This window comes from Trifolium pratense, linkage group LG7, assembly GCF_020283565.1.
Source record: "Trifolium pratense cultivar HEN17-A07 linkage group LG7, ARS_RC_1.1, whole genome shotgun sequence".
NCBI classification, from domain to species: Eukaryota; Viridiplantae; Streptophyta; class Magnoliopsida; order Fabales; family Fabaceae; genus Trifolium; species Trifolium pratense.
In genome coordinates, this window is record NC_060065.1 from 45,535,316 (window position 1) to 45,556,081 (window position 20,766).

Here is a 20,766-nt window from a genome sequence, read left to right on the forward strand (position 1 = left end):
TATATGTCATGTAGAAATTATGAAAGAATGGGCAACCTTATTAATATATTAATAAAAAAACATAGGTCTCGTAAAAATTAACAAAATAATTAGGTCCATGTATTAATATATGATCTAGTATAACCCGTAAAATTATAAATAAAAAAAACATAAATAATTTTATTAATATATGATTAAAAATATAAGTCCCGTGTAAATCACACAAAGAAAGGTTTTCTTATTAATATATGAATATAAATATAGGTCCTACATAAATTATTTAAGAACAGGAAACCTTATTAATAAGAGGAAAAACATAAATCCCTCAGAATTCACACAAAAGATTATGTCCCTGTTATTAATTACATAATCCGAGAACTTTATTTTAATATATGAGTAAAAATATAAGGCACATAGATATAAACAAAAAAAAACTAGATTCCCATATTAATATCAATATAACCTGAAACCCGTAAACTTATTTAGAAAAATAGCCGACATAATACATTAGTAAAAGCACAAGTTTCGTGAGAATAAATATAGATTCTGCAGAATGTATTCACGATCAATCTATTCCAAAAGAATGGTCAATGTATTGATGACAAGTGAATTTTTTGTTCCGGTAAAAAAAAAAGGGAATTTATTTTTCAAAAAATTAGTCCTTATATCAACCACAAAAAATCTTCCAAAAAAAAAATCTTCTAAAAAAATGTCATTTCAACTATTTTCAAATTTGTATTTTATTCTTATTGTTTTTTTTTTAGTAAATTAATGGTATCATCCGCGCGTAACTGCAGAGACTAATCACATCGAGATGACTTAGAATTCTTATTGTTTTAGTCTAACCATTTTTTTACGGGAGTTTTTCAGTTTTTCTCCCACCATAATCTCATATTAAATTAAATAAATGTATTTAGTTGAATTAAAAATTAAAAATTAACTTAGTTGAATATTGGATTGAAGTCCATAAATTAGGTATAATGGAAGAAACCACCTAAGAAAAAATAATAAAATATTAAAATTATTTACTAACTTTCAAATATGACACAAAATACCTTTAAAAATGATGATGTGTAAGATTAGATCCTTGTATTAATATATGAGTATAAATATATGTCATGTAGAAATGATGAAAGAATGAGAAAACATAGGTCTCGTAAGAATAAAAAAAAAATTAGGTCTCTGTATTAATATATGATCTAGTATAACCCGTAAAATTATAAAAAAAAACTTTATTAATATATGATAAAAATATAAGTCTCGTATAAATCACAAAAAAAAATTCTCGTATTAATATATGAATATAAATATCTACATAAATTATTAAAGAATGGAAACCTTATTAATAAGAGGAAAAACATAGGTTCCTCATAATTAACACAAAAGATTATGTCCCCGTTATTAACCACATAATCCGATAACTTTATTATTATATGAGTAAAAGTATAAGGCTTGTATATATAAATAATAAAATTAGATTCCCATATATAACCCGTAAAATAATCTACTATATAAGAAAAAAATATACATATGATCTACTATATAAGAAAAGAATATACATATGAAATTCTCATTTTACCCCTGCTTAAGAATGTGACACATCATCCATCAATCCTATGGTTCTCAAATATTATATTTTTTCTTTTTTTTTAGAAACTCTAAAATATTTTTTATTCATGGAAACTCTCTCAAATATATATAAATGTCTTAAAATCCAATAATTGATAAAAAAAAAAAAAAAAAGAGAATGTCTTAAAATCCCGTATAAATGTCTTCAAATAATTGTACTATTTTCCTCTTCTTTTTTTTTGAACAATTCTCTTCCTCCTCTTTATTATTGGTCTTCTCTTCTTTTTTTTTTGGTACAAATTATTGGTCTTCTCTAAATAAATAAAAAACTAATACATAAAATAATCTTAACCTAATCAAATAAATTTAATCCACTCTAAGAAAAGAATATCATTGATCCCGTCAAGTTCTATCGCAACCAACTTGGTATTAATTCATTCCTTTCATAGTCTTTCTATACATCTGCAAATAAAATATAATAAATAATTAAATCCAATATAAAACATTGCTTTGGATATTTTTACGGTACAATAAATATAATAAAATTAATGTTTGCAATAAAAAGAATATTCCTTAACGATGTGAATTTTCTGTACAACTATTAATAGAATGTTGCATCGCCTATTTCATTATAGAATGTTTTTAATAACGTCCAATTTGCATATTATTAGTATTAATGGTACAGCTATAAATCATCAACTTTCTATGTAGAATTTGAATTTTTGGTTTCTCATGTGAATTATGTGGATTAATTGTCAAAGCCATATGAGAAGAGAAGCCTTTTGGACATGGCATGTGTACAAAATTCTTTGAAAAAAATGACTCAAATCACGGGTAAAAACGTGTTTGTAAATTCTTTTTCCCATGAAACTTATTTCAAGCAAGTAAAACACAAAAATTCATATTTTAAATTATTCTATTTTACTTATCTTAATAAATATGAATTTTTTTATTTATTTATAATATAAGACGGAGGAAAATTTCAATACTACTATGAATTCTTTTCCTCAAATTTAACTTCCCGTTTATCAACTACTTTTTTTTACTGATTATATATAGTACTTTTTTACTAAATCTCTTTTTTAAATACTTTTTCTTTCGTCATTGTAGTATTTTCTTACCAAATATTTTTTTTTTAACCAATCCTTACCAAATATTTTGAGAAAGGATTAATACTCAAATTATAGCATTTAAAGCATTTAATTATATTAAAAAATATTATATTTTTTCTCTCAAATATATTTGGCTTATTAGTAATTTTTTGTAAAAAATTGTAAAAAAAAAGATATATTATTAGTAAAGATCAATAAATTGCAGCGTTTTACATTGAATGAGATTGATATTGCTTACGTGAATTTATTGTCAAAATCATATGAGAAGATGATCACTATCGAAATGCCATGTGTATAAAAGTCTCTGAAAAACAGCTATCAAATAATATATCAATAGATTTCAATAGCAATTGACGTTGCAATTAGAAATAAATGACCATTGCTTATTGTGAAATTTGAATCAAAATGTATAATGATAAAATAAATGATCATTGCTCTGTTTCCTTTTATTTTTTTGAAGCATATTAATGATAGAAAGATCAACTTTGTTATTAATTTGATTATGATAATAATGTCAAAATAATGCTAGAAGATGATCGATATGAGTGTGTCATGTGTACATTAAACCCTAAAAAAAAGTCCAAATAATATAATATATCTTATATTAGTTAATTTTCACATCAATATCCTCCGAATAACATAAATATAGAACCTAGTATATATTATAAATAAAAAATATGTCTCTGTATTAACATATGAACAAACATACGGTTCCTATAATAATTTTTTTTTTTTTGGTATTCGTTTACCAAAAATATATACTTTTTGGTATTTACCATCTTGTTCTTATGGGAAGAATTCTCTGATAATTAATAGTTCGACCGCCGTGTGCATATATATATCCCCAAATAATACATGTGCAAAATTCTCACATAAATAAAAAAAATAGATCATATATAAATAACAAAATAAAAAGAACACAGGCCACATAAAAATACAAAAAAATAAGTCTATGTATTAATATATGAATAAAAGTATAAAATCCCGTATAAATGTCTTAAAATAAAAGTATAAAACCACGATAAAAAATATAACAAATAAAATAGATAAAAAAAATAGGAAAATTAATAAAAAATAGGAGAATGTCTTAAAATCCCGTATAAATGTCTTAAAATAATTGTACTATTTTCCTCCTTTTTTTTTTGAACAATTCTCTTCCTCCTCTTTATTATTGGTCTTCTCTTTTTTTTTTGGTAGAAATTATTGGTCTTCTCTAAATAAATAAAAAATTAATACAGAAAATAATCTTAACCTAATCAAATAAATTTAATCCACTCTAAGAAAAGAATATCATTGATCCCGTCAAGTTATATCGCAACCAACTTGGTATTAATTCATTCCTTTCATAGTCTTTCTATACATCTGCAAATAAAATATAATAAATAATTAAATCCAATATAAAACATTGCTTTGGATATTTTTACGGTACAATAAATATAATAAAATTAATGTTTGCAATAAAAAGAATATTCCTTAACGATATGAATTTTCTGTACAACTATTAATAGAATGTTGCATCGCCTATTTCATTATAGAATGTTTTTAATAACGTCCAAATTTCATATTATTAGTATTAATGGTACAACTATAAATCATCAATTGTCTATGTAGAATTTGAATTTTTGGTTTCTCATGTGAATTATGTGAATTAATTGTCAAAGCCATATGAGAAGAGAAACCTTTTGGACATGGCATGTGTATAAAATTCTTTGAAAAAATGGACTCAAATCACGGGTAAAAACGTGTTTGTAAATTCTTTTTTCCATGAAACTTATTTCAAGTAAAACACAAATTCTAATTTTAAATTATTCTATTTTACTTTTCTTAATAAGTATGTATTTTTTTATTTATTTATAATATAAAACGGAGAAAAATTTCAATACTACTATGAAAAGAGAATAATTTAATATCTCCTAGTACCCAAACCCGTGCTAAGCACGGGTAAAAATGTGACTATATAAATAATATTTAAATATTAAAATTTTCATAAATAAAAAATAAAAAATTAAAAGTTATAATTATAACATAAAAAGCGAACATGTTTAATAAGTCACACAAAATACCCACATCAGTAAAAATATGCTTAATACTTGTTATCATTTTATTAATAAAAAATTGAATTAAATATAAAACTATTATTTGAGAGAAGAAAGAAATACTCCAATAAAAACATTAAATTATATTATGATATTTGATTCTATTCAAATCTATTTAACTAATTTTTTATTTTATAATAATACATGTATTTTATCTCCAAAAGTTTTTATAGGTTAAAAGACATCTCAAATTCAAACTCCATTAATTTATTTGTAAGTGTTCTTTCGGTCCTAAGACATTCATTATCTTAGAATGAGGTTTTCAAATACATTCTTTTTTCTACTTTACCCATTTTTAGAGCACACTTTAAAAATTCATTTATTATAGGGGCTTTTTAAAAAAATTGTATCATTTTGGTTTAACAAAATTAAATTCATTAAAACAACAAATCGTTCTCTATATAAATTCATTTGCTTGGAACAAAAACATTTGCAAATGCCTTTGGAATTGTAGTGTTAAGTCAAAAATATAATAATTTGAGTATCATTTCTTTTAAAAGCTTAAGGTAAGCAATATATCATGTATTATGCCCAGACCCGTTTTTATGATTTTGGTGGCCTATGGATAAACTTATAATTGGGCCTAATTTGAATTCTTAAAAAATATTGAATTCAACTGCTAATTTTTTTTTAAGGAAATTACTCTCATGTCAACAACCACCAAAAAATAATTGACTCTAAAAATTCTTCGGGTGATTGTATTCCTCGTCATTATCATTTTCGTCACATTGACTTTTTCTAAAGCCACAATGTTTTGTTGGCATATATAATATTAATATACTTCCGGATACTAAAAATCCGGATACTAAAAATCATAATTGGATGAAAGTTCATAATAAAAAAACTTAAGGATGAAAATTCATAATGAAAAAACATAACAATATCACATGAATGTATAATGTAATCATTCAACCAAAACAACACAACTTGACTGTCACTTAAAATTTACAATACACATTACACTTTTATGTAAAAATAATAATACACATTACATCTTTAAAACCAATTTACAACATTCATAATTATGTGGCAAAATAATCTTCACTTAAAACTAATCAATTTTAATCAATAGTGTCAGATCCAATATCTATAGAGTTCAGATACCATATTCTTCATCTAAGATCCATTTCTGCAAAAATTAAAAAGAATGATGAATATAGATTAAGATGAATAATAAGCGGAAAAGAGAAGGGTACAAAAAGTTTAAGAATTGTACCCGTGAATTTGAGACTGTGGCCACTTGGCAACATCCATTGTCACTGGATTCCTTATGTATTCATGTCAGCCTATGAATTTTTTTGGGTACAAAATCAGCATATAAGTTTTACTTGAGTTGTGAAATCCCAATTAAAAAAATGAATGTAACGATAGCCATAACCATGAATTTTCAAAAGTGAAGAATATGAGAGTGCATACATATCTATATATATTTGAGTCATTCTCATTCATACTCAGACTAATATGCTCATAACCTGATTTATTTGCTGTCATAATTAATATGTATTAATGCAAATAATACCAATATTTTATGATTAGATGTATTTGATATGGATGCAAGAATTAGGGGTGAAACATATTGTTAATCAATGAGCATTAAAATATTAAAATAATGGCTAAAATGAATTTCTATTGGAAGAATAAATTTGACGTGATTTTATGGGGAATGGTAAAAATTATTAGTCATTAATATTAGGTGTAAAATTTCTATGAAAGTGATTGGGATGGACATGATATGGACAAATTATTAGTCATTAAGTGATTCCGTTTATTAGGTGTAAAATTATTAGTCATTAATATTAGGTGTAAAATTTCCTTAATAATAGTAAACGATAACATGATATGGACAAATCCACTATTAAATGGTAAATTGATGCGATCCTTAATAATAGTAAACGATAATATGATATGGACAAAATTGAATAGGGGAATGAGTAATTGGACAAATCCACTATTAAATGTTGAATCAATTGCCATAAACGTAAAGACTAAATAAATTTTGCAAAAGAAACATTAAATGTGAGAAATGAGGTTGAATGAGGAGAGGAGAGAGAAAGGGAAATATGTCTGGCTTAAGAAAAGAATATACATATGAAATTCTCATTTTACCCCTGCTTAAGAATGTGACACATCATCCATCAATCCTATGGTTCTCAAATATTATATTTTTTCTTTTTTTTTAGAAACTCTAAAATATTTTTTATTCATGGAAACTCTCTCAAATATATATAATCACCAATAGCATCATGCATGATAACTCCGTTATTACACACTAAAAAAGTTACTCAATTTAAGAGATTTTGAAGGACAATTTGATGGTTCTAAGCTTTGGAATAAATGGAAAATTGCATTGAAAATAGAAAGAGAGTTTGTGTCACAATAAGAAAGGTTTTGTTGATGTATTGAGACTTTGTCATTGAGCAACATGTATGTTATTATCAAGTGGCTCTCAAAAGGCTACTTGGTGACCATTTGTCTTGCTGCTACATGCGTTTCACGTGAGCAAATATTAAGTGCCACACAGCTGCTTGTTTCTTGCCTTGATATGCTCCAGATTCTTGCGCAAAACGTGACGAGCCTGCGCATAGCGCAATTGATATTCATTTTGCCAAGTGGGTTGCTGTCTCTTGCGTTAAACGCAAGACTTGCTGCGTTAAACGCAGCTGCTGCCCTGTTTCTACTATAGAAGCAAATTCAACTCAGTTTTGAAGGGGACGAAATTTGGAGCTAAATTGGTTCTTGGGAGCTGAGTTCAAGGATCAAGAAGGTGGATCCAAGCAAGGAATCAAGTGTGGAAAGACATCAAATTCCTCTTGTCATGAAGATTGCAACCTTTTTCATCCATGTAATTTCTTCTTTCACTATGTTTGTATGTTTCTACCATTTGCATTAGTTAGTCCTTTCCGTCAGTTTTTCCACTAACATCGTTTAAACTATATACACATGTCCACGTGTATGTCCACATATGCAAATCGTCTGCCACATGTGACAAAACTGACGGAAAGAACTAATGCAAACAGTGAAAAGATAAGAGACCAAATTGAAACTTTTTAAACCCAAATTAAAAACTAAAAAAAACGTAGGGGACCAAATGTAGTTAAGCCTTATTATTTGTGTCTATCTCTTTCAGAAATAGAAAAAAAAACATGAAGACTAGTAAATAAAACAAAGTCACACTCACTATTATTGGTGTCTTAAGGTTCGAATCTCGGTCCTTGCAAATTACTCAGAATATCTCTATCAATTGAAAGAAGCGAAAATAGGAATTACATAAAAACTATAAGAAATTCTTTAAACATAAGAATAGCAAATTAAATGCAATTTGTATTTAATTTTATAAAAATAAATCTTAAAAATAATAAAAGTTAATAATTTTACTTATAATTTAGAAAGAAAAAAAAAGTTTATAAACTATAACAAAGATAGTAGGGTTGAGCACTGGGCGGTTACGGACAGTTTCGGGCTGGAAAAGCTAAAACCGACGAACCACCGATGGCCATAATAGTGACCCATCTTCGACCATGTGCATGCACGGTTTCTTCGGGTGCGGATTTTTCGGGTGGCGGGTTAACGAGCGAGTGGACTCGGGTAGCAACAAAGAGAAAGAAGGAAGAAGATGGTGTATCTGCACCGTCTCTCCAACAGCGACTTCCACATTCACACCCCTCTTTTATCAGGAAGAGGAATAAACAAGTTTTAACTAACAGTTTTATAGTTTTAACTAACAACAATGTCATGGTGCAGCTTCTCTCATGGGGAGGCGGAACGTAGAGAATAGAGGAGACCATTTTGCTTTCTCACAAAGAAGAAGGCTTGAAGTTGTTTTTATTTTAAGTAAAAGTATGAAAGCAATCAGTACTTCCTCCGGTCTTTAATATAAGAGAAAATTACTTTTTAAATACATTAAAAATCTAATGTATCTAGTCTATATTATAGGTCAGATACATTAGATTTTTAATAAATCTAAAAAGCAAACTTCCTCCAATATTAAGGATCGGATGAAGTACTTGGTAAGTGAAAGTAATTATTACTAGTATTAATTATTAGTAATATACTTGTGGGAGGTTGATTTTCAACGTGTCTGTCTTGTAAATGAAAATAATGGTTCGTTTGGTTTGAGGGAGAGAAAGTGCGAGGAAAGAAAATTACGCAAACCAATAAATGAACTTAGACTAATTTTAGTCAAAATTCATTCATTGGTTTGCGTAATTTTTTTTCCTCCCACTTTCTTTCCCACAAACCAAACGGACCCTAAGTGAGTCATAGGTATTAGGTGCTTTTGTTTGTGGGTCTCAAGAAATATAGTAATATATTATTATAGGACATTGGGACAGAGGAAGTTACGCTGGGAGAGGAAAAAGCATATGAAAAAACGAGACAAGTCTACTCCAACAGTATGACATGAAGAATAGTCGCCAGTCTGTGACGGATATCACGTTCTTCTTATGTTGTGTGTATACTTCGGGCGGGTTTAGACACCGGGATTTTAATTTTTTAAATCCGGACCCGACCATATTAACTCACTGGTAACTGAACTTTGCAATTTTTATACCCGAAATCCAAACTGCATTGCATTATTATTTATCGGATTTACCGGGTTACGGGCGGGTCCAGATCTTTTGCTCACCCCTAAAAGTGAGTACGATTTATCAATATTCAACTACTCAATCTTTATATATTGATCCTATAATCTTACCGAGATTATGCATGCATGCCATGAGGCTTACACATTTTGGAGCATTAATGATAAGTGGCCCTACAAAAGTTATTAGGTACAAATTAACCTTGGTTCTCCTGTTACTTTCACCGTGTAGGGTATGCTGTCTATTTTTTGCTGGAGGAGTGTTATCTAAACACAAAATTTATGGACACAAAATTGACACACATTTTTACCACTCACATGCACGGAAATCGATGAATATAAATAATATTAAAAAAAATAAAAAATGTATATTTGTTGTATTTTTGTTTGAAAATTGTGTTGGAATAACATTTTCCTTTTTGCTGGAACCGATTTGTTTGGTTGTAGTGAAAATCGACAAGTGTGGAATGAAGTCGGAATGAGAGAGTTTATTGAGTCTATATTACGTCATAACAACAGTGTGGAATGAATAGGTAGCCGTGGCAGGAACCATTGCTATGATTGTGTGGTGTATTTGGCACAACAGAAACAATTGGGTTTGGAACGGAATTAGAGACACGGCAAAGGACGTGGCGATGTGAGCGGCTCACATGATTAGGGAATGGCCTGCGATCAACATGAAGCAACAAACCAACCGTCCGACAGCTGCTGTTACACAGGGAACAGTGCTGCAGCGTTGGCAGAGGCCTCGCGAAGGGTGGTGGAAGTGCAACATCGACGCGAGTTTATCACAAAAAGTTTGTTACAATGTAATATGAACTTTAAGATTAAGTTCACTTAGCTACAAGCGAATATGGCGGCTCACACGTTAACTAGGTTTGTAATTTTTTGGTCTAGTTACACTTACTTTAACAATGTCCTCATTGTGTCCTCATTGTATATTGAATTTTTTATTATTAATGAAATGAGTTTATTGGTTTTGTGTAAAAAAATAAAAATAACAGAAACAGCAGACACATTCTGCAGTATTTATTGTAGACCCATCATGTACAAAATTTTCCCAACACATCAAAATATAGAAATGAAAGGACTTTATTATTTTTTCTTTCTTTGTTTGGTTAACCCTTGGCTTTAAATCATTTCATTGACTCTATTACCTGTCATTATATAATTCATTCCATTTCAGTAGCAGCAATGCCAACATCCACACATTTTGGAGTATTAATGATAAGTGGTCCTACAAAAGTTAATCAGTACTTCCTCCATTCCACAATGAGTGAGTCAGTTGACTGCGTCACGCATGCCACTACATTACTTTGACGATTAATATTTTTAGGAACAGCAGACACATTCTGGAGTATTTATTAGACCCATCATGTACAAAATTTTCCTAATACATCAAAATTATAGTTCACATTTCAATTCAGTAGCAGCAGCCATGGATTTACCTTATCCTTTGCACATAGCAATGTTTCCATGGTTTGCTATGGGACACTTTACCCCATATCTTCACTTCTCCAACAAATTAGCAATAAGAGGTCACAAAATCTCATTCTTCATCCCTAAAAACACAATCAACAAGTTACAACATCTAAACCTTCATCCAAATCTTATCACCTTTTTTCCTATCACAGTTCCTCATGTTGATGGCCTTCAACATGGTGCTGAAACATCTTCAGATGTACCCTTTTCTTTAGTCCATCTTATTGCTACTGCCATGGATCAAACTGAGAAACAAATTGAATTTCTTCTAAGGGAACTAAAACCAGATATAGTTTTCTTTGATTTTCAATATTGGCTACCAAACATAGCAAGAAACCTTGGCATCAAAAGTCTCCAATACATGATATTGAGTCCACTATTACAAGCTTATGTTGGAAATATACCAAGAAAGAGCCAGGGAAAAGTGTTAACTGAGTTTGATCTTATGAAACCACCTTCAGGGTTCCCTGATTCATGCATCAAGTTACACTCACACGAACTTCGATTTCTACTTTCGACAAGGAAGCTAGAATTCGGTAGTGGTGTTTTATTATTAGATCGCATCGACACAGGCACAGAGTTTGCAGATGCAGTTGCTTTCAAAGGTTGCAAAGAAATTGATGGTTCATATGCAGATTATCTTCAAACTGTTTATGGAAAACCTGTTCTGCTTTCAGGTCCTCTCTTACCTGAACCTCCAAAAACTACTTTAGAGGAAAAATGGGTTTCATGGCTTAATGGATTCAAACATGGTTCTGTGATTTTTTGTGCATATGGAAGTGAAGGTCCATTAGAAACAAATCAATTTCAAGAGTTGTTGCTTGGTATTGAATTAACAGGTTTTCCATTTCTTGCTGCACTTAAGCCACCTATCGGATTCGATTCTATTGAAGAAGCCTTACCTGAAGGGTTCAATGAAAGAGTTAAAGGAAAAGGAATTGTTTATGGAAGTTGGATTCAACAACAGTTGATTTTAGAACACCCTTCTGTTGGATGTTTCATAACACATTGTGGATCTTCTTCTATAACTGAGGGACTTGTTAATACATGTCAGTTGGTGTTGCTGTCACGTGTAGGTTCCGATCATATCTTTAATGCAATAATGATGAGTAAAATATTGAAGGTTGGTGTGGAAGTTGAGAAAGGTGAAGAAGATGGATTGTTTACAAAAGAAAGTGTGTGCAAAGCTGTGAGAATTGTTATGGATGATGAGAATGAGGTTGGAAGAGAAGTGAGAGCAAATCATGGCAAAATGAGAAACTTCCTACTTAGCAACAACTTAGAATCTTCATGTGTTGATAGTTTCTGTCAAAAACTTTATGATTTATTGTAGCTAGCATTTTCAGTTACAATAATAATAATGAATCTTGTTAATTCAGTTTGCTTTATGAATAAGAATGATTTAGAATCTTCATGTGTTGATAGTTTCTGTCAAAAACTTTATGATTTGCTCTACAATTTTCAGTTACAATGATAATGCATCTTTCTAATTCAGTTTGATTATAAATAAGTATGCTCTATCAATTGTTCATGAAATGTTAGCTCAGTGGTAAGTGTTTGACCGTGTAATCTTCAATGAAAATGTGTGTTCATGCGCGTGTATATATATATAACTCTTACAAGTTCAACCTTTACCTATATTCAAAAGTTAGGATCATATAACATCTTATCAATACACATAACTTTTATACGAATCCAATCAGATCAATCAAAACACAGATTTTTTATTGAAACCATACAATCATACAACAATAAATTATAATTGGAAAAATTTCTACTAATTAGAAAATCACCTGACTAATTGTTGAAGCTTCTCACAAAAACCATCAACACAGGATGACTCCAAATCATGACTCAATAAGAGGTTCCTCAATTTTTCATGATTAGTCCTAACTTCTCTACCAGTCTCATTCTCATCATCCATAACAATTTTCACAGCTTCACAAATACTTTTCTTTGTGAACAATCCATCTTCTTCACCCTTCTTCACTTCAACTCCAACCTTCAACTCCCTTCCCATAATCTTTGCATTAATGATATGATCACTATCTAAATGTGGCATCAAAACTATCTGACAATTATTTATCAACCCTTCCGTCAACGAACCGGCTCCACAATGAGTTAAAAAACAACCAACCGACGAATGTTCCAAAATCAATTGTTGCTGAATCCATCCACTATGAACAATCCCTTTCTCCTTAACCCTTTCTTTAAACCCTTCTGGCAAAGCATCTTCGATCGTCTCAAAACCAATAGGAGGTTTAACAATTGCTAAAAATGGAAAACCAGCTAACTCAAGTCCTAACAGCAATTCATGAAACTGAACTTGTGATAATTTCCATTCACTTCCAAGTGCACAATAAACTATAGAATCATCCTTAAATCCATCAAGCCAAGAACCCCATTTTTCATCTAAAACAGTTTTCGGTTTTTCAGGTAAAACAGGTCCTGAAAGAATAACAGGTTTACCAAATTCTTGTTCTAAGTAATCAACATAAGGCCCTTCAATTTCTCTACACCCTTTGAACCCAATTGCATCACAAAATCTCAAACAATTAAAAATCCTATCATAGAAAAGAACCCCACTTCCAAATTCAAAATTCCTTTTTAAAGCAAGATACTTTGCTTCATGAGAATAAAGATTAATAAAGGATGAATTAGGGTACCCTTTTGGGGGTTTCATAAGATCAAATTCAGTCAAGTTTACACCTTTATACATCCTTGATGGAGATAAAGTATATGAAACTGTTGCTGGACTAACAATTAAATATAGAAAAGATTTTATTCCTAAATTTTGAGCAATTTTTGGTAGCCAATAGGTGAAATCAAAGAAAACAATTTTAGGGTTTAATTGAGTGAGTAGAAGTTCAATTTGGGGATGTGTTTGATCCATAGCTGTCATGATGAGTGGACCTAAAGAAAGAGAAACATCTGAAGTTGTTTCAGCACCAAAAGGAAGGCCTTCAATGTGAGGAACATTTAGAGGATAAAATGTGATTAGATTTGGATAAAGGTTGAATTGTTCTAGCTTGGCTTGTGTTTTCTTGGGAATGAAGAAAGAGATTTTGTGTCCTCTTTTTGCTAATTTGTTTGAGAGGTGAAGATATGGTGTTAGGTGACCCATTGCAAACCATGGAAACATTGCTATGTGCAAAGAAGAAGGTGAATCCATGGCTGCTATGTTTGAACTTTGAAGTTTGAACCCATTTGCAATGTCACTGCTTATTAGGTATATATAATAGGAAAATGCTAAACAGTGCCCCCGGGGCGGGGGCACTAGTTAAGGATATAAATATAGAAGTTTTATCTCGTAAATTGTGCATTCAATGTTTTAATGAAGTGAAAAGTTATTCTCTCTCATCATTAACTTTATCATTTGTTTCCTTTTTTAGTATGCTTAACTAGTGCTTAGGGGCACTGTTTAGCATGACCCTATATAATATAAGATACAACAAATGGTGTCATTTGTTTATATTTTTGTATACTTTCAAAATGGATGTTAAGTAACGATAATCAATGTACCATTAAGAGATTTGAACTATTTAACCAAGATATTGAGATTACATAGTTAATGAGATTCTTTTAGGATAAATCATTTGGAAGAATTCGAGTTCCATTATTGGTGGAAATAATTTTTTGTCAGATTTACTTATCTCGAGGCCGAATTTTAGATTATCGGAGCCCTTCACCTAGAAACCGAAGGGTTAAAAAAAAATATCAGTGTGTTAACACATTTTTTATTTCATTAATAGTTGTTCAATGTAATAAGATATATTAATCAAAATTTAGAACCAGATACACATGTAACCAAAAAAAATACACATGTGACCGAGAATTCTAATCATATCCTCTTTAAATAATTTTAATGTCTAAAATTGTACATTATTCTCTCAATTTTTTTTTTAACAATTGGGAGGATCTCTCTCCATGTGACCGCTTCAATATTGCATTTCACCAACCTACTGGTCTCACCAGTCCTAGCTGCGTGGCAGCCACTAATTCAATAGTTTACATCAATGCTTATGATGCATATTACTATAATTTAATCTTTCCGATTTTTTTTGGATGAAAAAGTGTCTTGTTATTGAGTATTCCTAGAACATTATTTAAGCATTTCATTTAAGAGAATAATATATATAAAAAGTAAAACATTTCATTGCCTTCACATATTTCCATAAAAATTTTACAAAAATTTATTATGTTAAATGCTTAAAGAGTATCTAAAAACACTCGTCAACATTTTCTATATTTATTTATTGAATTAGAGATTACAAACTTCACATGATTTTTTGCTTGATCTATGGTCTCAAATCTGATGCACCACGTTCTCATTTATTTACAATACTCTTTTTTTTTTGTATATATAAAAAAAAAATCAATAAAAAAAGCACCACGTTCTCATATATAAATATAAAGCATCCAAACATGTGAATATTTTTTGTTATCATCTTTAAGATTTCTTTGTGGTGGGTTCGGTGTATTAGCTTTTTTATGATCTTCTCGAAATATTTTAAAAGCTAAAGTAAGGTGTAATGACATTTTGGTCAAACATAATTAGATGTACCGAAATGTATATTTTATTTTGGAGGCACTTTGAGAAATGACAATGGAGTTTGGATGCACAATTTTTTGAGTTCTTGTGCAGAGTGTCCAATTGAACAACTCTTCAAATTGCTAAGATTCCAAAATAATATACTATTTTTAGTTTGGATACACAATTTTTTGAGATCTTAGCAATCTGAAGAGTTCTTCTATTGACTTGAGATTTTGGCTATACATCTATTATTTTGGAATCAGATGTTAAGTTAATATTAGATTTGATTAATTCAGTGTACGGTTTTCGAGCGATAGATCATCGGTTAGTTCTTTTCATTGAATAAATGAGACATTAATGAATAATTGATTCATTCTTTTCATCTATTTTTGGTCAAGATTACCCCCTCACCTCTCCTCCCCTCCATCTACTTCAAACGAGACAGACCCTAATGGAACAACTAATTACTAATAGCGAAGTTACAAGATAACAGAACAAGAAAGGACTTGGTTAACTTTCATATATATATATATATATATATATATATTCATTCCTAGTTTACTCCATTTAGCATCAACCATCATGGATACTCCTCCTCCTTTGCATATAGCAATGTTTCCATGGTTTGCTATGGGACACCTAACACCATATCTTCATTTCTCCAACAAATTAGCAAAAAGAGGTCACAAAATATCATTCTTCATCCCCAAGAAAACACAAACCAAGTTGCAACATCTCAACCTTAATCCAAACCTCATCACCTTTGTCCCTATCAATGTTCCTCATGTTGATGGTCTTCCTCATGATGCTGAAACATCTTCAGATGTACCCTTTTCTTTAGTCCCTCTTATAGCTACTGCCATGGATCAAACTGAGAAACAAATTGAACTTCTTCTTAAGGAACTAAAACCTTAAATAGTTTTCTTTGATTTTCAATATTGGCTACCAAATTTGACACAAAAACTTGGTATCAAAAGTCTTCAATATTGGATATCTAGTCCATTTACAATATCTTACTCATGGAATGGACCTAGACAATGCCATGGAAAAGGTTTAACTGTTGATGATCTCAAAAAACCACCTTCAGGGTACCCTGATTCATATATTAAACTTCATCAACATGAACTTCAGTTTCTTTCTTCAACAAGGAAACTTGTGTTCGGAAGTGGCGTATATTTATACGATCGTTTACATATAGGGACAAGTTTAGCAGATGCAATTGGTTACAAAGGTTGTAGAGAAATTGATGGACCTTATGCTGATTATCTTGGAAGTGTTTATGGAAAACCTTCTCTCCTTTCAGGTCCTCTTTTACCTGAATCATCAAAAGCTACTTTAGATGAAAAATGGGTTTCATGGCTTAATGGATTCAAGCATGGTTCTGTGGTTTTTATTGCTTATGGAAGTGAAGGTCCATTAGAACAAAACCAGTTTGAAGAGTTGTTACTTGGTCTTGAATTAACAGGTTTTCCATTTCTTGCAGCACTTAAGCCACCTAATGGTTTTGATTCTATTGAAGAAGCTTTACCTGAAGGATTCAGTGAAAGAGTTAAAGGAAAAGGGATTGTTTATGGAAGTTGGATTCAACAACAGTTGATTTTAGAACACCCTTCTGTTGGATGCTTCATAACACACTGTGGAGCTGCTTCGGTAACTGAGGCACTTGTTAACATGTGTCAGTTGGTTTTGTTGCCGCGTGTAGGTGTTGATCATATTATGAATGCAAGAATGATGAGTGAAAAGTTGAAAGTTGGTGTGGAAGTTGAGAAAGGTGATGAAGATGGATTGTTTACAAAAGAAAGTGTGTGCAAAGCTGTGAGAATTGTGATGGATGATGAGAATGAGGTTGGAAGAGAAGTTCGAAAAAATCATGATGAATTAAGGAAGTTTTTGTTGAGTGAGCATTTAGAATCCTCTTGTGTTGATAGTTTCTGTGAAAAGCTTCAAGATTTGATATAAATTTCTGAGTCATTCCATGTAATTGTACTGTGGCTTTTTTTTATACTTTTGTGAACTTATTATGAACTTCTGTGATTTAATATAAACAGAAGAAGTGAGCTATAATTCCATAAAGAGCCAACGCACCACCACTGAACAACAACTAGGCCTAATAAACTGTCATCTGTTTACACAAATACCAGACTCCCAATTAGTGGAATCACTTATAGTGATTTGGGTCACTTAGTGCTTTGGGGCTAGTAGAATCTCTCTGCTAGTTTGTTACTTTGTTTCTTCATTCTGTTTTCATATTGTATTTGCTTATTTTCATCAATACAAACTCTATTTCCATTTCATTCCTTATTCATTTACTGTTTGATTCCATAATTCATACCCAAACCCATCAAGTTGTCCTTAGCCCAATGTGATGATTCCACCTAGTGAGCTCCCCCTCACGGCCTAATAGCCCGGTTCAACTTGATGGGGAGCCATAAGTGAGTGGTGTGGTGTCAAAAGTCATTTATGTGTTGCTCTTAGCCGAATGCGCCAATCCGACCTTATAGTTGTGTGAGTGTCGGTTGGTGTTTGTCACTTAGTACCCGTTTGGATTGGCTTATTTTTTAGCTTATTTGAAACAGCTTATTCAAATAAATAAGCTTTTATGCATTTTTCAAAGCTTTTATGCATTTTTCAAATAAATAAGCTTACAATTTGTTTGGTTCCAAAAAAAAAAAACTTACAATTTTTTTAGTGAAAACTTAGTAATTAACATAAAACTTTATTTATTTGCATAAGTTATTTTCGTAACCTCAAAAATAAGCCGAATCCAAACGGGCCCTTAGTCTAATGACAGAAAAAGATAAAGTTAGAGAAACTTACATGTCTCTTGTATCAAATCCAACTAAATTGCCCAATTCAGTCATAGCTTCCTGCCAGCGACCAACTTTGTTTACGTCATATTTGAACTTCTTAGCGTGTGGATTGTATGCATCTCTGAAAACCCCAATCTGCTTTCAAACATGAGACGGATCAACATCATAGAAAACTGGAATAACAGTGTGATTCAATTCACTGCGACATTCTGCAATAGTAACCATTTCATCCAAACACCATGACGATTCAGTATAATTTTCAGAGAAGAACCAACTAAAGATCGGTAATGAACAGTTGATTTTTTGCTGTAAAGTGTACACCCAATTTCACCCAATAAAACATCTCAGTCGTTGATTAAAGATTAAACAATTTAAAATTTAACTCATTTTAAACAATAAAATGGACCAAGACGTTAAGAAACTTTTCTCTCAGACCAATGTTTTTATTTATCAGAGACTTAGAGAAGGGAATTAATATGCAAAATTTATTTGCTAAACTTGGAGTCTCCTCGGATGTCAACTTCCATTGTTTCATATATTTTCACTTAAAAATGTGTTATTGTGTGCACCGAGATGCAGTTCTCTTAATGCATAAATTCAAGATCGAAACGTTGCTTGATCTTTATGTAGAAACATAAAGTGACGGTGGCGATATTTTTACTAGGGTTGAATGTAGCATAATAGGCTAGACATTTATAACATGGTGAAACAAAAGTTTGAATCTCAATCGAGACATTTATAACGATACACTTTTTTAAAACATTACATTAAAGTTTTTAGAAAGAGTTTGCCTCCCATTTAGGTGTCACAAGGCTAGAGGTATTAGTGTCTGCACTTTCGCGCAAAGGATACATCATGTACGAACACACCGAATAAAATGATAACAATTCACGCAAATAGAAAATTGAGCGAGAACATTTTAGTATAGTGTTATTGTTTATCTGAACTCCAAATATGCAGACTGCATGTAGACTGAAAAAATTGTTCAGGCAGTGATAAAAGTATTGGCTCATAAATTCTCAGCCTTTACTAATGGTTTCTGGTTTTGTTTACGTTGTTTGGCCAATTTGAACTAAATACATTAACTTTGTTTGACCAATTTTCCTTTATATTTTGTGACGGATGGAGTAATATATTGAGTCTAGAGAGATTGAGATTAGTACTTGAAAGTAAATAAACATTAATAAATAAACTAAGTACTTTCAATAAAGTAATTTGCATAAACAAACCCTAAAACCTACTTCTAAGAATGTCTAACAACTTTCTTTCAAGCTGTTCGATTTTTGGTTCATCGGCATTATCATCATCGTTACCGTCAAGTGTGATTTGATATTCCTTTGGCAGGAAGGTTCTGAATGTCTTGATCAAATGTGTATGCCCTCTAAGCAGCTTCTCCATTCTTGCTTTTATACCTCTTAAATTAGTGGCGCTGCGAGCGTCCTTAAGGATTGTAAGAAACTCATTATACTTATCTCTATTATCAGCAAACTCCATTCTTACTTTGTTCACAAAATCTATTACCTCATATAGAATTGGATCTTCTAATATAGAATATGCAGAACTCTTCATCAAAAGAAAATTATATAATTTAGTTTAATCATATTCAATTCAAAACAAAACCAAACATAGGAGGTAAAGGAGGAGGAGAAGAAGAGGAGGTACGTAGTAAGTACCATTGTATTTTGCACGGCGGTGGTGGCGGCGGCAGATCAAAGAAGTTCTTCAGAGAGGGAGGTACAGCTTTCGATGGATTTCTTTATGCCTTTCACAACAATACTCTTTTTTATAGCAACTGTTGGTTGGTACGTGGAGATGTAGTTTGTTATAAATATCTCAGCAATTATTTATTTTTATTTTTTAAAACAAAAATATTTTATTTCACTTTGCAAAATTGTTTGATGTTCCTCATTTCCAAATAAGAATATTATACAATAAAATGTGAAAAGTAAAAATGATTTATCATGAAAGTTTATTATTTTTTTATAAGCAATGTTAGTTGTTAATATTACAATGTTATGTTAACTTTTTCTCCTTTGTCGAGACCTGAACCCTGGATCTCCTGCTTCTAGTTGAGCTACCAATCCCTCTTCCTATCATGAAAGTGAAAATGATTTATCATTTTTCCATACAGTCGTTTAATAACCGTCCGATCGTGATCGGACGGTTTAAACAAATACAGTCAATATATAATAGTTTAAATCATAACCGTCTGATCTTGATTGGACGGCTATAGATGTCCTGACTGCACTAAAAAAGCGACCGCACGGAATCCGGATCCCTTTAACAACAATACTCCTTACTCTTTTTTATAGTAACTTTTGGCTGCTAAGTACATCCTTATTTTATTTTATTAATTTCTTATTTTTTTAGGTGATGATTTAGTTTTTTTTTTTGGACAGGAATGATTTAGTTTGTTATAAATAGCTCAACAAATATTTGGTTTTATTTTTTTAAACAGATTTGTTTTCACAAAATAAAAAATCCCTCAACAAACTTATATAACTTTGATTCTTTTCACTAAATATATTTTATTCTACTTTGCAAAAAAAAAAAATTAGTCAAAAAAAGAAGTCAAACTCATGGCATGACAAATATTGTTGGAACT

At 30.7% G+C, this 20,766-nt stretch overlaps 3 protein-coding genes and 1 pseudogene across 3 annotated transcripts in view; 3 read left to right on the top strand and 1 right to left on the bottom strand.

Annotated features, from left to right (window-relative positions):
* LOC123897847 (cyanidin 3-O-galactoside 2''-O-xylosyltransferase FGGT1-like) overlaps positions 1-17,645 on the top strand; it is a 46,540-nt gene extending 28,895 nt beyond the window's left edge. The window contains exon 2 of the mRNA XM_045948636.1: positions 17,446-17,645. The gene's annotated coding sequence lies outside the window, so the exon portion shown is untranslated. The remainder of the gene's footprint in view (positions 1-17,445) is intronic.
* Positions 10,560-12,225, top strand: LOC123897844 (cyanidin 3-O-galactoside 2''-O-xylosyltransferase FGGT1-like). The gene has a single exon (XM_045948634.1). The coding sequence runs from the start codon at positions 10,711-10,713 to the stop codon at positions 12,148-12,150; it is 1,440 nt and encodes a 479-aa protein (XP_045804590.1). The 5' UTR covers positions 10,560-10,710; the 3' UTR covers positions 12,151-12,225.
* LOC123897846 (cyanidin 3-O-galactoside 2''-O-xylosyltransferase FGGT1-like) lies at positions 12,268-14,033 on the bottom strand. Its single transcript, XM_045948635.1, has one exon. It carries the CDS (start codon positions 13,987-13,989, stop codon positions 12,607-12,609), a length of 1,383 nt encoding a protein of 460 aa, XP_045804591.1. The 5' UTR covers positions 13,990-14,033; the 3' UTR covers positions 12,268-12,606.
* On the top strand, positions 15,891-17,645 carry LOC123897848 (annotated as a pseudogene).
* Positions 17,646-20,766: the final 3,121 nt, after the last annotated feature.

Bases quoted from the DNA above. Each gene is read 5' to 3' on its own strand.
- LOC123897844 (XM_045948634.1), top strand. From the start codon at position 10,711: ATGTACAAAATTTTCCTAATACATCAAAATTATAGTTCACATTTCAAT.
- LOC123897846 (XM_045948635.1), bottom strand. From the start codon at position 13,989: ATGGATTCACCTTCTTCTTTGCACATAGCAATGTTTCCATGGTTTGCA.